The sequence below is a fragment of the Oryzias latipes genome, chromosome 17, assembly GCF_053564925.1.
Source record: "Oryzias latipes strain Hd-rR chromosome 17, Olatipes_Hd-rR_3.1".
NCBI classification, from domain to species: Eukaryota; Metazoa; Chordata; class Actinopteri; order Beloniformes; family Adrianichthyidae; genus Oryzias; species Oryzias latipes.
Window position 1 is genome coordinate 9716413 of NC_136253.1, and position 16587 is coordinate 9732999.

Below are 16587 nucleotides of genomic sequence, written 5' to 3' on the forward strand. Positions count from 1 at the left end.
CTGGGGTCTCCGGCTTCCTCCCACCGTCCAAAAACATGCTTCATAGGTCAACTGGCAACTCTACATTGTCCCAAGGTGTGAGTGTTAATGGGTGGGTAATATGTGGCCCTGCGACAGACTGGCAAACTGTCCAGGGTGTACCCTGCTGTCGCCCACAAGTGCTCAGGATAGGCTCCAGCAGCCCCATGACCCCAAAAGGGATAAAACAGTAGAAAATGAAGGAAAGATCATAAAGTGGGTTTCCACAACATTAAATGAAGCAAGATGTAACATTTATAGCTGCAAGTTCCCAATGCCTGGATCTAGTTCTCTACAAATCTATAAAGCTGAGGACTCAAAACCTGTTTTTGAAGCTAAAAGTTACTTAAAATCCAAATATGTCATGTAAAGCATGTAAAGAATAAACAGACGTTTTCACTGTTAGTTTAGTCTCTCACACAAAAATAATGAACTCCAGGAGGATTTTTTTTTTACATTTTATGAATGGCAGTATGATCCACTGCAGTGTTGGAGCTTCGGCACGCAGAAAACATCGCAGCAGCAGCAGAATTATTTTACGGTGTAATTAAACCTGCGTCAAAAACTCCTTCCCTCCAGAGTCAATTAGAGCACAAAAGAGAAAAACAATATAACACTGGACGTGTTTAGAGCTTATACACTGAAAATTTACTGTCCCAGCACACAAGCCGTGTCCATACAAACAAAAAAATCTTTATTTACAGTGTATTGATTCCCAATGTTCACCTCATCTCACTAATCACTTTGCTTTATGTTCTGGAGGAAGGCCAGCTCAGCATTTCCCAGACTTTGCTGGGAATTTATCCAACAGGATGTACACTGGAATAGTTGTTTGGTTATTTATTTAAATATCTTTAAGTGACTATTTATTTCAAAAGCGTTCTCATGAAAAATATACATCAAAGATGAAGCAATTACCTAATTATTCAAGCTTTGGTAAGATAAAAAGTGCAAATTTGGATCAATTTCCCTTCATCTGCTTAGTATTTGATAAAAAAAAAAAAAGAGTTTTCCAAAAACTGAACATTTAGGTCCTTCGATTCAACAAATTCATAAACTTAACTTCCAGCTTCTTTTTGGCACATTTGTGGAACTGTAGACGGTTGATGTAGACCACATATTTCCCAAAGTACATTAAAACGCTTAAAGCTTTTTTGCTTTAGGGCCAAAAAGGTATGGAAGCCTGTTTGTGCTAACTGCATTTTTTAAACCAAGTTTTGACTAAATTCATCCAGCAGCGGTTCTTTCAAAAGTGAGTTCTTTTTTTCCAGGACATTTATCATCAGATCCTTCAGTTTCCTGGAGTTTCATTCATTTATCAGGAAAACTCATCTATCTTTAATGTTGCTGCATCAGTTTTAGTAATAGCATCCACTTTGGCAAAGATAAAAACATTTGTCCAAATCTTTTCGGTGATGGATTGCTAATGTCTGGTTGCACGTTTAAATTTTCAACATTTCAACTCAAAAAGCATTGAAATTAATGTAAGTAAATGTTTTTTAGAAGGTGAAACATCAATATCTAATTTAAAAGCAATTTCAAAGAGAAAAATAAATGTACATTTAACAGAAAGATGGCTTAACTGAGACTCCCTCCCTGCTTGAAGATGAAATTAAATGTGATTTTGAAAAAACATCTTGATGTAAAATGATAATGTAAAAAAAACAGTTTTTGTTTTTTAAGAAAAATAAAAAAGATTTATGCAGACGTTTCCTTCAGACTACAAGGAGAAGTAAGTCGTTTTGGTGAAAAGAAATGAAGGCCTTTAATGGCTGCAGCTGCAGCGCTGAATCATGTCGGGGGTGATTTGTGTGTTCACTGAGCATGTGTGAGCCCCCCCCCCCCCCCATGCCCCCTCAGTGTGAAAACCACAGACCCCATCAACCCCTTCTTATTGGCTTTGTGCCAGGGAATCTTTTTGGCGCCTCATGACGGTCTCAAATCACACCTCACCTCGTTGTGAAGGTGGGCGTGTCGGCACAGCGTGGCGTGTGCCACCTGAAGCCCCCTCCCTTTATGAGGGCCTGGCATTAGGATGGGCCAACGGAGCCCCCCTCCGTTAAGACCTCCTCCTGAGGACAATGAATGCAGACGAGGTGAAGAACGGAAAAGAAAAAGACTTTTATTTTGAAATCTTTTCTATGTCTGATGCTTTTCTTAGACGGGGGTGTCTTTATTAATTTGTGAATAAAAAAGCCCTGCTGATGGGAGGGGGGGGCATCACTGTTGCTTTTTCACTAGAATTAACCAAATTAGTTTTTAGTCTTATAAAATGAAACTGCTTTAGAGGATCTTAAGATGTGAATTTCCTTTGTCTGAAGTTTCTGCCACTTCAGTTGTTCACAGACTTTCATTCATCTGTATTTTAACTGGCTAGTAAAGATGAGAAACAAACCTCCACTCCAACAATATTTAGTAGCATCTGCTTCAAAATTACTTATTAATTAAAAAAGGAAATAACACATTTTATATTGTAAATATTTTATATTATAATTAGTTTATATATTTTAAATGCGGTTAGCACTTCTTGTTATATTAAAAATCAATAATTATGTTTTTTTTCTTCATAGTTTTCGTAACCAGAAATAATTATTTTACTGTCAAAAACTAAAGACTCACATAAAAGCTCTTAAGTGCCTAACGTGTCTCTATTGGACCTTAAATATTATTAAAAATAAGAATTTTAACAGATATTCTAAACCATAAATATGTTTGGTCACATTTTCTGTAATTAATAAGAATCTCAAGAAAGCTTAAAAACTTTTTTGTCCCATCTTTTGAGATTGTATGTTTAAAAATCTACTAGAATAAAACCAAAACTGCTTATTATATACAATTTTGAAGCACAAAATTGACAAAGCATTTCTACATTCATGGTGCATGTATGAAAAACTGAAATAAAAATAAAAAATATATTATTAGGATTATTTTTAACCCCCTGGTGCCTAAATATATTTTAATTTATAAAATAAATTACTTATGTTTTTGCTTTCATGTAGATGTTAAATTAGGAGCCAAAGTGGTTTTATGCATATTTGGATCAATAGGCATCAAGGAGGTAAATAATGTGATTTTTAATTTTGATTTGTTGAACCAAACTTGATTAAATTTGTGGTCTAAATCTTTTTTTTTTTGGTGTGTACTGTGTTTTTTGGTTTGTGAGAAATGTTTAAATTGTCCTGCAGTGGAGTGTATCGATGCTCTGCTGCCTCCTTTCCCTCACAAAAAGATCTGAATGTGATCTGAAGATAAGCTGAACTCGATGAAGCAGACTCTCATGTTGACAGCAGAGTAATCCAGGGACTGAATGACAGATGAGCATCATCCATCCGTACGCCCTGCGCTCGACACGCCGCACACGCTCCTCCGTCGGCGCTTGTCAATCAACCTCTCCTCCGTCTGCAGCGGCCAATCCTAGGTTGGAGTTACGCTGCGGCTGAATGACAGACAAGCTGGGAGGAAGAGGAGGAGGAGGAAGGCCTGAGCGGCGAGAGCGGTGCCAAGTGAATGAAAGCAGCGTGTGAGAAGGGTGTGAATCCAGGCCTCAACTAACGCGCCAAGGGCAAGAATCATTAACATGCGCTAGCTGCTTGGGCGTGCACGTGCATCCGCAGTTGGTGTGAGCATGTGCGCAACAAAGCCAGCGAGTGTTTGACAGTCAGAGTGGAGGAGCTGCAGCAGGACGACCGTCAGGCAGCCTGCCGCTTCCTGTCTGCTTTAATTGCATGTAGCCCTGGAGACTGTGCACACACACACACACACACACACACAGAATCCAGCCCAGGGAACTCCTCCACACAGCAGCGCTCACAAAGAAACAAGGTTTACATGGCTAAGATGGGAGCTGAACACTGTGGACTTTCACCCAGGATGACGGCGACTCACTGTTGAGACTCGGCTACAATGGGAAACGAAATAAAAAGCCTTGGCAGCAAAACAAGGCTGAGAAAAATCTCTTGGAGTGAGCAACAGAAAGGCATTTGTCAACCTGTACCCAGAAAAAACAGAATGCAGGAACAGTCTTCTGATTTGCATATTTCAATTAGAGACCTAAAGTAGTTCTCTGAGGCATGCAACCAAGACGTTTTCCTGTTCCCATGGAACAAAGAAACAAATCTGCACACTCATGAAGCTGTCAATAAAAGAGTTTTTAACACTTTTACAATATGTGCCTTTAGCTTTTTTATCTACATAACAACACTTCCTGTTCGAGGCCGGTTTAAAAGCTCCAGTCAAGTAAGGGGGCGTGGTCTCTTCATGGGCAGATGCTTGTTGAATGCTCAGCTCTTACGCAGCATTAACAGCCGTGTTTTACGTACAGGAGTCAAATAATCTCGTTAATTGTGTTTAATTAATTACAGAAAAATTAAAAAAAAAATTTTATTGCGTTGATCTGGAATAATTGTCACGTTCTTTAATATAAAATCCAAGGGTAAAACTGTTTACTTGCATGTTTTATTTGAACTCAGCTGAAAACGGCTCTTACATTGTTCCCAGTGCACGTCTTTGTGTCTGTGTACCGTTGCGTACGCGGCATGTGCCACGTTGTTGCTGTGACGTCGTCAAGGTGTGACTCTCTACATCTTCACAGAACTAACGCAAACATTCCCACAGCAGCACAGCTATCTATTGTCTATTAAACAAAGGATTAAGCCGGACTTTGTGTTTGTTTACATAAATTAATGGGGTATGTGGAGGGCTGATCGCTTGAGGCGGTGAACTGTAGAATAAGGTATGTCAACATGTATTATGATATTATCATGAAGTTTGTGGTCTATATTTTTTTTGGAATGCTAATAAGAGATTTTTTTCCGTTTATGTAGGAACACTACACACATTTGAGCTGTCTGGAGCTGATGTTCTGTCCTTGTGTTTTGTTTTGTATTTTTCTTTATTGGTTGAGATGTAAAAAATTTGACCTGTGTTTGTGTAAAAAAAAAAGTTGGAAGTCAGTAATCAAAGGAAAACTTCTGTTTTTTAGTTGTAATTTGATCTTTTACTGGAGCACAATATCATGAATTTAAATAACAATATCTCAAAATGAGACTTTACCGAAATTATGAGGATAGAAAATAACTGGGATATAAAATAGAAGAATGAAATTAATTGATTACAGGTCGCGATTAATTAATCGCACAAAAGGAAAATAATCACATGACATCACTAGTTTAACCCACCGAACTGAGAGACCCCTCCCACCTAAACAGGAAGTCCCGCTGGTTCCAAGAAGCCAAAATCCCACAGATTTCTATAAACAAATAAACTGCAAGTATTCAGTTATTCTATTTGTCAGAATGACCTTTTTTTGCTCTACTACCCTTTTTAATTTCTGTTCTGTTATGGAAGTTATTAAAAGTTATAAACCAGCCAATCACATAATAATCAATGAAAACAGGCAGTGCCCATGTCCAAAGCATTTGATATGCAGATTCTCCTGAGCCTGCTTTCAAGTGGTGGGGGTGTGGCCTTCCAACAAGCTCACTCCTGATTGGCGAGAGTGGTTGCCATAGAAGCAATGACTTAGTCCGACTTAGACCAATCACCGCTTACTGACGTCGTCTGGCTCCAACATGGCAACGCCTGGAAAAATGTTAACTGAACTGACTAAATTTCCTTGGAACCATTTTTCTTTGGGTGATGTCCCACTCACTTGGTCAGTTCTCATTGACAATCAATAGTTTTACCTACTTCCGAGTTTGTTTGTTCCACATTTTTGGAAAATTTCTGTGATGTCATAACCGCTCAAGATTGCAACAACTTGGCAAAAAAGGAGGCTTCAAATGCCACACTTTTTACCGTCACTGTTTTTTTTGTTTCTTTTGCAATAATAAGTCCCTTTATTTTTGGAAACAGCAACAGGATGAATCCATGCAGAGCCTAGAGTGATGAGTTAAAGCTTTTGACGCGGAAGCGCAATCTATTTCAGGAGTTAAAGATCCCTGGAGAAGAGCATAAAATGTAAGCACTTAGGGGACGGGCTGGGCTCATTATAAAATCAATGCTCACAGGACTGCTCTCATTTAAAAACGTGGTGGGGAAAAGGTCAGAGAGAGAAACGGAAAAATCTCAATCTAATTCTTTGCTCAAAAAGCCACTTAATATTGGATTCTGTAAATTAAATTTCACACTTTGGCTATTCTGGCCAGAGGATAATTGCAGCCAGCAGAGAGGGGATGCAAACAACCGGAGGTGGGAAACCTGTTGGATTTGTGATATTGCTTCATGACTCAAACAGCGAATTAGAGCAGAAGGCAATCAGCACACAGCACTGATCTATTTAAAACATGAGGATAATCAAATATGAGTGGTTTGATACAACATGGTTAGCCCTTTACATCACTCAGATCTGACCAAAAGCAGCAAATAAGTCAGGTTTTCCGATATGAAAATGTTCAAGAAAAAACCTTTTAAAATTTTGCATCTACTGAAATTCTTCATTTTGTCATAGATCTACAGACATCTAGACAACTTTATCAGTATGAATAAATTATATATCAAGAAGAATAAATGCTGAACTCAGGAGACAGAAATTATATGGTCTCAAAAAATTCTTAAAGAATTATCTTTACCCAAAGCTTTAATACTTTTATGACATAAAGTGTCATTGCTGATGCAGTTTTGATCCAAAGTCGGACAGATTTCACAAAAAAATAAAAAATATTTATATTAGCTGGGTATATTTATAACACATGTAAAGCGGCATGGTGAAAAATGTATCTAAAGAGATTTAAAACATCTAATAAGTGTTTTATAATTTAAGCTAAAACCATACAGCTCGACTTCACCGGCATTTTGTGCGTCACAGTAGCTCTTCCTACCTGGTAGGTGGCGGTAGCATCGCTGCCAGCATCTGTCCCTAGATTGGTTAGCTTTTCCTTGAGCTTGTGATGGGAGCGATGGCGGAGGCAGTAGACCACGGTGGAGGCCAGCAGCACGCCAACGATGCACAGGATGGACACCACGGTGAGGATGAGGAACTTGGTTGACTCTGTCTGGCTGTATTTGGTCGGGATCTGCTTGATCTGGTTTCCCTGCACACCACAAAAGAGGGATGAGAGTTAAAAAGGTTTCCGCTTGTACGTTCATCTGTGGTCTTATTTTTTTTTTTTTCCAGCTCAGCAGGGCATGACGCAAGACTTTCTTTAATCTAGCAGCTGAAGAATGGAGGAGGTTGCTTTGGAATGAGCTGTGGGCGTATGACGTATATCCCTACAAGTGAGCATGCTAAGTATAGCAGACATTTCTGTTTTCACAGAATCAAAAATAAAGCCTCATTTTGAAACTCGACTGGACAATATCTGTCTGAAACTTATTCCAGATTACAGGTACGCTCCAAAAACACAAAACATCATCAAGTATTTTTGTCTAGTTTCTAGTTTAAATATCTTTCCACAGTTGATATAAGACAAACTCACTTACATGCAACGTTTTAATAGAATGTTACATTATCCAATCAAATCTTCAATTCTTCCTGAATTATTCTTGAAAATATCTTATTTTAAATAATATCTCTAATGAAACTAGTTTTTTGACTCATAATTTTCACATAATTTTGACAGATTTATCTTAAATGATCAATTGCTTGGTCTGGAAATAGAGATAGCTGGATTCTTGTGGCCTTTATAATAGGATTTTTTTTTGGTGGTACATTTGACACATATGTACATTCTAACTTCAATGAAGTCAAACTTTTTTTAAACAATAAAAGCCTATTTTAGAGACATATTCCAATTATCAGAGCAATATACCTAAGTATGTGTGTTTATAGCTCATTTTAGCATAAAATTTATTTATTTATCTATTTTTGGACTACAAGTCGCGTTGGAGTATAAGTCGCACTTTTGAAAGAAATTCATTTAACAAACTGCGGGAACAAGAACGGACATTTTATTTTGAAAAGCAAAATAGTGGAATAGATAACAATTATAGACTCAATATCTGCATGATTCACTACTGTAACATTGATGCTTTTTATATTAATGAAACATAGAAAAAAAACTATTATATTAGCTGAACATGAACAATTTATCAGATAACCATAGCATAAAGAACATGCTAACAGGTGAACCAAACTCTCATTTTGCTCGCCAAATGAGTTGAATTCTTCATCCTTTGTGTCACTTTTAAAACTACCAAGCTCGGCGTAAGACTAAGCGGTGCTTCTTCTTCTTCTGCATTGCTGTCAGTAGCAAATACTGATACACAGTGCCCTCTAGTGGTTGTTGCATTTTTAAAAGAATAAAATAACATATAAGTTATATTTGAGTACAAGTCGCACCTCCAGCCAAACTACACAAATATATTTATACTTTTCAACTTATACTCTGAAAAATACGGTAAGTCTTAGTACAGCAGGAGATCCCAATTTATTTTGAGAAAGTTCTTTCAGCAGATTTGTTACTTATTTCAAGGAAAAAACATCTTGTATTCTCTATGTTTTAACCTGTTTTGAGAAGGACATTTTTTCTTTTACGAAATGCAAAAACACATAAAAACACATAAAAACACAAGTATTTGTTCCACCACTTGTGCCCAGGAGTGCTCAGACAACACAAACTCCTCTCTTGACACACCTTTGCTACCGCGGTGAACAGAAGTCATCCCCGTTCATCCAAAACACATTTTTGAGCAAACAACGGAATATGTTTTTAGCAGTGGAGATAAGGAGGCTGTAGGAGCCTCTACCAACAATTTATCTTTAAAGAAATGTGAATTAAGTTCCGCGACTGCAGCTCAAACATTCCTGTTGCACTTTTCCTCAACGACTAGGAGTTAACAAAGCCAAGATAATTCCCCGTTATTACCTGTTATTGCATGTTGACCACAAAGAGGGAAGCGAGAGGGAAAAGGTGCAAATTGCACTGCCAATAACAAGGCTTACTATTCTTCTTTACAAAGGGTTTTCAATGGAAATCAATGGGAAAAACAGCTTTTCTGGGCTCGTTTCTTCTTGGAAACACTCCTTTAGTTTGCACCTCAGGTAATTCTATGTTGTAAAAAGGTTTTTTAGCTGTGCAAAAAGGGAGGAGGTCCCCAAGTGGTAGAGGTCACAGAGATTAGGCAAAGTGCAGCTCTGTGACTTAATAGAAAGGAGCTTTGAAAGGGGGGCAGAAGGATGGCGGGGTTGAATCCCCTCCTGCCCGTCGGCACAGAAGAGCCGGTGAAAGGAGCGGCCTTTTCCCCGTATTGCTCTAAAATTCTTGCGAGGTTCCAGGGTGCAGAACCCTCCCCCTCCCTCGACGCCATCGCCAACGATTGCATTCATTTGCCGCCGCATTCATCGGCTAATAAAGAGCGCCCGCAGAAAGGATCCACAAGCAGGGCACGCAGTTGTCGATCGCTGAGTGGGGAGTCCAATTTTGTGAGAGGAGTTCTGAGGCATCCTGTACAGCAAAAACAAACCGTCCCCCACCAAACTAACCAGGAAAAAAGTTAAGAAAACCAAACGGAAATCGGTCTTGAAAAACATCTAGGTGTGTATACTCAAGGTACTTGGTATATCTAATGGCGTGGCATCTGCGCGGCTGCGGATGTTAACGCCTCAGCAGACATGCACGGGCAGACAGAGTCGATTGGTTGTGTTTTTCTCAATGCGAAAGATTGCCGTTGAAGGACGCATCATTAAGAGCAGCAGCTGAGCAGCAGCCTGTGAGTGTCGTGGGCCTGGCGTAGCCATGAATAATGCATCATTGCAGATTTCACATGCTTCCACTGCAATCATCCTTTAAAAAAAAAAAAAAAATGTATCCCCCCCTCCCCTTCCCCCCCAAATAACTTCATCTGTCATCTTACTGCCTGAGTCATGTCGTTGTTTTGTCAAATTAAGTTTCATGGAGAGGCATTGCATCTTGCTCGGCTCGTAATGGCCCATAATTCAAGGCTGTAACTGTAACAGCTCAGTCATCTTTCACCAGACAGATGCCGGCGTTTGCAGAGCGTGCACCCCCCCCCCCCCCCCTCCCCTCCACAGAAACACACTGATTCTGCCTCCCCCGCTTTGGTCTCTTCATCATGGCTGCCTAGCATGCCTGTCTATTGATTCAAAGAAACGTTGCCTGACCCCTCCTGCTTAATCAAGTTTGGCTGCAGTTGTTAGTAACAGTAAAGGAGGGGAAGGTGTCTGAGCAGGGGATGAGACTGGGATGAGGGGGGATTGGTGTGTCAGTTTGCTGCTACAAAAATGGGGCGCAACAGCAGCTGCGCAGACGGATGCAGCAGAAAAATCAAAGGTGTGGATGCACGGATCAGCCAGTTCTTTCATTTCCATAACCTCATCTGTCAGCTTCCACTGCAGCACCTTTGCAGGATGATATCAGCACTTATTTGTCTGCTGTAATAAATAAGAGGAGGTCCATCTCTGTCGCCCCAACTAACCTTTCTAAAGGTCTATTTAAAGGGTTGAGACTGCCACGGTGAACCAGCAGAGCAGCTTTGGTTTCATGTTTTTATCCAGCGATCTGATATGAAACAGAACACAAGGCTTTAACTCGCATCGTCTTATGGTTGTTTTTCTTTTTTTATTATTATTATTTATTGCAGGAATAATACTCAGTCTCTCCCCTCACACACTCCAACACCCCCCCCCCCACCCCCCAAAAAGAAAGCTCAGATGTTTCTGATAGGATCGGCTGTCAGCAGGAGGGGAAAAAATGAAAAGAAAATATCATGTCCCCAAAGGTAAGGAGGCGAAGTGAGTGCTTTTTTCATGCTCCCAATTCTATTGTCCATCTACCCTCATCCACACCCCCCACCTGCTCAGAAAAAAAAAAATCTAATTGTACTTGTAAATTTTGTTGGGGAGGTGGGGGGTGTTGTTACAAACGGGATAAGAGCTTGTCCAGACTGAGTAATTCTCAGAAGCCTGAGCCCTCAGAGAACGCCGGCTGGCTGGACGCTCTTTTTCCAGACAGACAGGGAGGCAGGCAGGTGTCTTGGAAATACATTTTTACATTCAGTTCAGCTAAGCACTTTGATCTTAAACAGTAAAAAAAAAAATGAAAAAGAGAAAAAAAATTCAAGTAAAACCAGGTAAATACAAAATTCAAATTTTAGTTTCAAATGCCTGAATTTGCAATGAAGGTTTGCTTGAGTTTCTTTAAGTGAGTGTCAGTGTGCACGTGTGTGATTGCATGTGTGTGATTGTGTGCGCGTTAAGAGGGGTGTGGATTAGGCAGGCTTTGGTAGACAAAAGGCAGATGGATTTGCACAGCTCTGATTTATTCAGAATGGGTAAAAAAAAAAAAAAAGGTCAGAGGGAGAGCAGCAAGAGGCTATTGTTTTCCTCCAGGATGTCTGCTGTCACTAACAAAGATCTGTCCTTCACCCATGAGTCATCTGGATGAATTCAAAAAGTTCTGCCCAAAAGAGATCAGAACCACTCGAGCTGATGTGCAACCTACACAAACAATTACACACTTTCACACACTCAAATGCCCACACGATTACAACTGTACATCAGTAAACTGCAGTTTAGAAATTCTTCCCTTCGGTTTCAGATTCTCCCAATCAGCAAGAAGCACAAAATGCAGACAGATGAGGAGACTCATTGGAGATGACAATCCAGTTTGAACAATACACCCATGCAAGAAAGCAAGAAAACAAACAAGACAGCAGCAAACCACCATTAAACTGACTTTTCTTACATTGATACAGGGAGGTGCAGCTGCTAGAAGATCCCAGCTTGGGGGTAAACGTCAGTCACTGTCTAAACTCCACAGATACTCCCAATGCATGCATAACTTTACCTACAACTAATGAATTAAGACAGGAGATGTATGGAGAAGATTGCATTTGAGCATAAAGAGAAAATGCAGATCTATGAAAAAAAGGGACTGAAACTACTCAGCAGAGGGATAGATGGAGAACAAGTGCGGCGCATCCCCAGCAGACAGATTCAACATCACTGGATGAAAAGCTTAAGATGAAATGAACATAGAATTTGAAATCAAATCCTACCAAAAAGTCCCGGCAAGGCAATGCAATGAACACCTCCTCCTGCGTCTATTTCCACTCCACTCCGTCTGCACGGACTCCTCAGACAGCTCTGCACGAGCAGCAGAGCAGGAGGTGGAGTTGGAAAAGGGCGAACAAGAGACAGAGGGAGTTTCACCTCCTCCCATCATTCCCGTTCTCCCAAATTGAAAAAAAGCGAAAGTTCCCGGCATCTTTTCCACCTCCGGCTTCTTCGTCTTACTGCCGTTTGCCTCCTAAGTTGCAACAAAAAGGGGTTCGTAAAAAATGCACCGACTGATTTTTGCCCCGCTCTTCCTTTTTTAGCACATATTCGGAGAGGAGAGGAGGAAGAGGAGCACCAGCCTCCATCACTTTCAATTCCAGTACTGGGATGCCTTTTTTAAAAAAAAAAAAAAAAAAAAAGAAGAGTGAGAGAAAAACTACAAAATGCACGGTGGGGCTCCTCCTTATATTCCTCTTATCCCTCCCTCCATTCCTCGCTTGTCTACCGCACATGTCAAACCCCCAAATCCCTGTTGCTATGGCAATGGCTCCACATGTTGCCAACAGGGGGGTGAGAGGAAGAGGAGTACGGAGGTAGAAGCGGGCAAAAAAAAAGAAAAACATAAAGAAGGAGAATAAAGGTTATGCCACAAAACTATTTTTACTTTCAACCCACATAATTTGGCTAAATACAAATATCAGGTTCCTGTTGCTTTTCCTCAAATGGAAACATTCAGACAACTAACTCTTTTGCTGCCAAAAGAGCTGCAGTTCAATTCCAAAAAAATTTTTTTTTGAACAAAACAGTTCTTTTGGAGAGAAAATAGCAGGACACATTGTAATCTATTTGATACAAAGATTTAAAACATTCAAGATATTTTACCAACTTATTTTTGCTCTACACAGTCGAGAATGTTTTGTCTCAATAAGAGCTGGTAATAAGGAATAAGAAATTATTGTTACCAAAAAAAAAAAAAATTAGATTTCTGATCGAAGAATAAGTTTTCTCATTTTAGTTTTTATTACTGTAGCATGTATTAATACTGGCCAACTTGTACTAAGACGGTGTTCTGCATTAAAAACATTCACATTCATGCGTAGTTATGCACATTTTCAGACTGCTTTTGTCTTCATTTGTTGGAACAGAGTTGAGAAGACGCCTGGAGCAAGGTTTGCCAGATTTTTCACTGCTTTGACATTTTAGTCCAGGCCTCTTCCAACCGTAGGCAGGCATGTGCTAGTAAACAGTAGAAAAAGAAAAAAAAAACGCCTCTCCCTGCTTGTCCAGTGTGAACGGCATGTGCTAAACGCTTTTAGAATATGACATTACACGCCTGGTGTGAACACAGCATAAGAGTTAACTTTTTAAACAAATTTTTCCCTTTTTGAATCCTTGTGTGGAACCTTCTTTGTAACCCTTGTGCTATCCTAGGCACTTTAACGTTGGGAGTTGGGTCATCTAGACCCACTGGACAGTGCGCTGAACCTTTTTTCTTCAATGATTTGTGATCTTCACTGGTGTCCATGGATTACATGAAATCTTTCCACCTTTATCCACCTTTGTCATGGTAGAGAGAACACGTCAATGGAAGGGTGGGGTCATCTAAGATAGCACAAAGGTTAAAACAAAAGATCTTGATATCTTATGAGATTTATTTTGAAGACTTGCTGCAATCTTCCTACTTTCTAGTGATTTTTTTTTTAAGGATGAATGTTGTGTTCCTCTTTTTAGGCTACCGCTTTTTGTGGTCCAGAAATCCCCATCGTCTCCGCTGTGTCTTCTTCAGCCTCTTGACTTTCATTAGATTTCAGGACTCTAATGGAAGCAGTGGGAAGAACATGTAATGCTTCCCTACAGGGAAAACCTCCTCCTCGTATGTCAGGAGCTGAAAGCGCTTTGCATCTGATTCCAAACTGCCTTTTAAACATTTAGCAAATGTATCATGTCATAGGTAGTTAAAATAACAGTTTAATAAGCATTTAGAAAATCTCCACCTTTTTTCTAGCTGTATAGAAGTGAATAAAACCATGACATATCTTGAGAATACAGAAAAAAATGTGGCTTCAAGTGTTTTGATTACACCGTTTCATTAAACCCGGCCGGCTGCAGTCAGTGCATAAAATTAAATTAATGAATCTTTTTACATGCAAATTTTTCATGATGGCATCTTTGTCCTGATGGGACTCATAATTGCATCATTTGATGATTTAAAAGACAAATATGATAAATGCCTGTTTCTCACTTCATAAACACTTTCTCATCCAGAGTTGCACTAGAAATGTAAATTGTTTTACTGTAAGTGTTTTAGTGTTTTGTGAAATCACACATAAATATCATTTTAGGTACAAAGTAAAGCCCTCCATGGTTCCCGACCGAGGGATCTGAGCCCACTCAGGCACCAGTGTTGTCCTGGCACACGGGCTTCTCTAGCCCTGCCCACTGACCGGGGGTCTGCGCTGCATGCGCTCTGTCATCGCTGCACAGCCCAGGCAGGTCCGCCACCATACACCATATATGGTTTTTACAGTCAATGCTCGCTACCCACTGGAAAGCCTGACTGCCGCTCGCTCTAGCTCCTGGGGATACCTGCTTGATCCTGTAAATAGCATATGCTTATTTCAAGGATTAAGTCAAAAATAAAAAGAAGACGTTTTTCTTCCTCCTCATCTTCAGAAAGGCGTGAACGTTCAGTGTCAGACTCCTGACCTTGGATCTATCTGCCCCAAGATCAGTCACTTAAACAGAACCTACAGCAGAATGCACGCAATGTTTTTGGTTATGACACACTGCACATGACAACTTGTAATTGAGTCCAGATCTGATTCAAAAAGCTGTTGAAGGCTAAATGACAGAGAAACTTTTTATCATCTTGTAATATGTAAGATTACAAGATGATAAAAGGTTTAATTTAAAATAATTATCTGATTCACAATAACAGACAGACAGACAGACAGACAGACAGACAGACAGACAGACAGACAGACAGACAGACAGACAGACAGACAGACAGACAGACAGACAGACAGACAGACAGACAGACAGACAGACAGACAGACAGACAGACAGACAGACAGACAGACAGACAGACAGACAGACAGACAGACAGATAGATAGATAGATAGATAGATAGATAGATAGATAGATAAAACGCCACTCTCACCCTCCGTGGGTGGTTTGGCTCCACTGGAAGCAGAAAATGGATGGAGGACAGCTTTATTGCCATTTTTCAAAATAGCTGTTCAAACTAAATGTCACTTTCATTAGACTTATTTAAAACCCTTTTTTAAAGATTTGTTTTATGAAACATTTGTATTTTGAAAGCCTTAGTGCCAGAAACAAGAACCAGTTTTCAAGATATACACATACAATTGTTTTAATCTCCCTAATTTGACCAGCATTGAATTATGTATTAGATCAACTTCTGAAATTATTAAAGAAAATTAATTTAAATAAGAAACAAAAACAAATTTCAAATTATTACTGGAAAACGATGACACATTTGATTTGAGTTTTAGTGATTTATCATGGGCATAGCAGTTTTTATTTTTTACCTACCTCTCTGCAGAAAGTAAAAAACCCACACAGCAAAAATGTGTATTGTACATTTTGTACTTTTGTAAATTGTACTTCTCTTTTTTGTGAAATTATTTTCTCATGCATGTTTGCACTGAGCAGTGAGCGGCTCTCATTTCGCTGTATGCGCATGTGATGCGAATTGTACATGTGTATAGTGACAATAAAGGCATTCTATTCTATTAGATTCTATTCTATTCTATTCTATCAACATATCTATAGTTCAGGAAAAAAGTTTTAATCATAGACTTGAATTATTTGCACACAGAAATATGGGGGTTTAGCATTAACATATTAACATTTCACTTTTTTCTTTCCAGCTGTTATAATTATGCAATATTTTCAATGCAAAACTGGAATTTTCTTTAATGCGTGCAACATGAAATATTTTAGTTTTAGTTTATTTTTATCAGGTCGATCAGTTGTCCATATAAAAGACTGCTGTATCGTAGCAACACAACCTTGTGTGTAGTTTTTGTGTTTCATGTTGACACTTTCATCCTCACAACAGTCAGCTTAGAGGAAGGAGTAAGTGTGGCAGCGTAGAATGAGAAGCTGCCTGATGCATATGACAAGAACCTTCCATGTCTGCTTGGATACATGGGGGGGGGGGTCCAGTTTATCTTTCTATTCAACTCCTTGAAAATACCCCCTCACTCCTTCACTGACGCCCCCACACAACCTTTTGTCTCCCTTGGCGACAGCTGGAGGTGGCAGGCAGCACGGAAGCTGCTCTACATGGTTTGCAGAGGGGGTCGCTTTGTGGTGTGTGGCTTGGGCAGTTTTTTTTTTTTTTCTTGGGGGGGGGTGCTTTTCAAAGTATACCCCCCCCCCCCCCTTTCTTCATAATATTTCTTTGGACTCCCACTTACTTCACTCTGCACACAAATGAATGGATCCTGAAGAGAGAGGTTGGGAAGAACAGACTGCCATATTTCATTTCCTCTTCTTAAATCCTTCTGGAAGGCTTTTGTTGCGTACAGTTACGACTATGTCTACAGCCGCGCTGACCGGCTTTCTATCACTCTGTCGCCATCACA

General features: G+C 39.7%; 1 protein-coding gene across 3 annotated transcripts in view; it reads right to left on the reverse strand.

Moving 5' to 3' along the window:
* The window catches only part of LOC101175682 (receptor-type tyrosine-protein phosphatase N2), a 383081-nt gene that overhangs the window by 68027 nt on the left and 298467 nt on the right, over positions 1-16587 (reverse strand). For all 3 annotated transcript variants that reach the window (XM_023965497.2, XM_078934368.1, XM_023965498.2), the window contains one exon: positions 6837-7049. In XM_023965497.2, coding sequence (XP_023821265.1) covers positions 6837-7049 — 213 coding nt within the window. The remainder of the gene's footprint in view (positions 1-6836; positions 7050-16587) is intronic.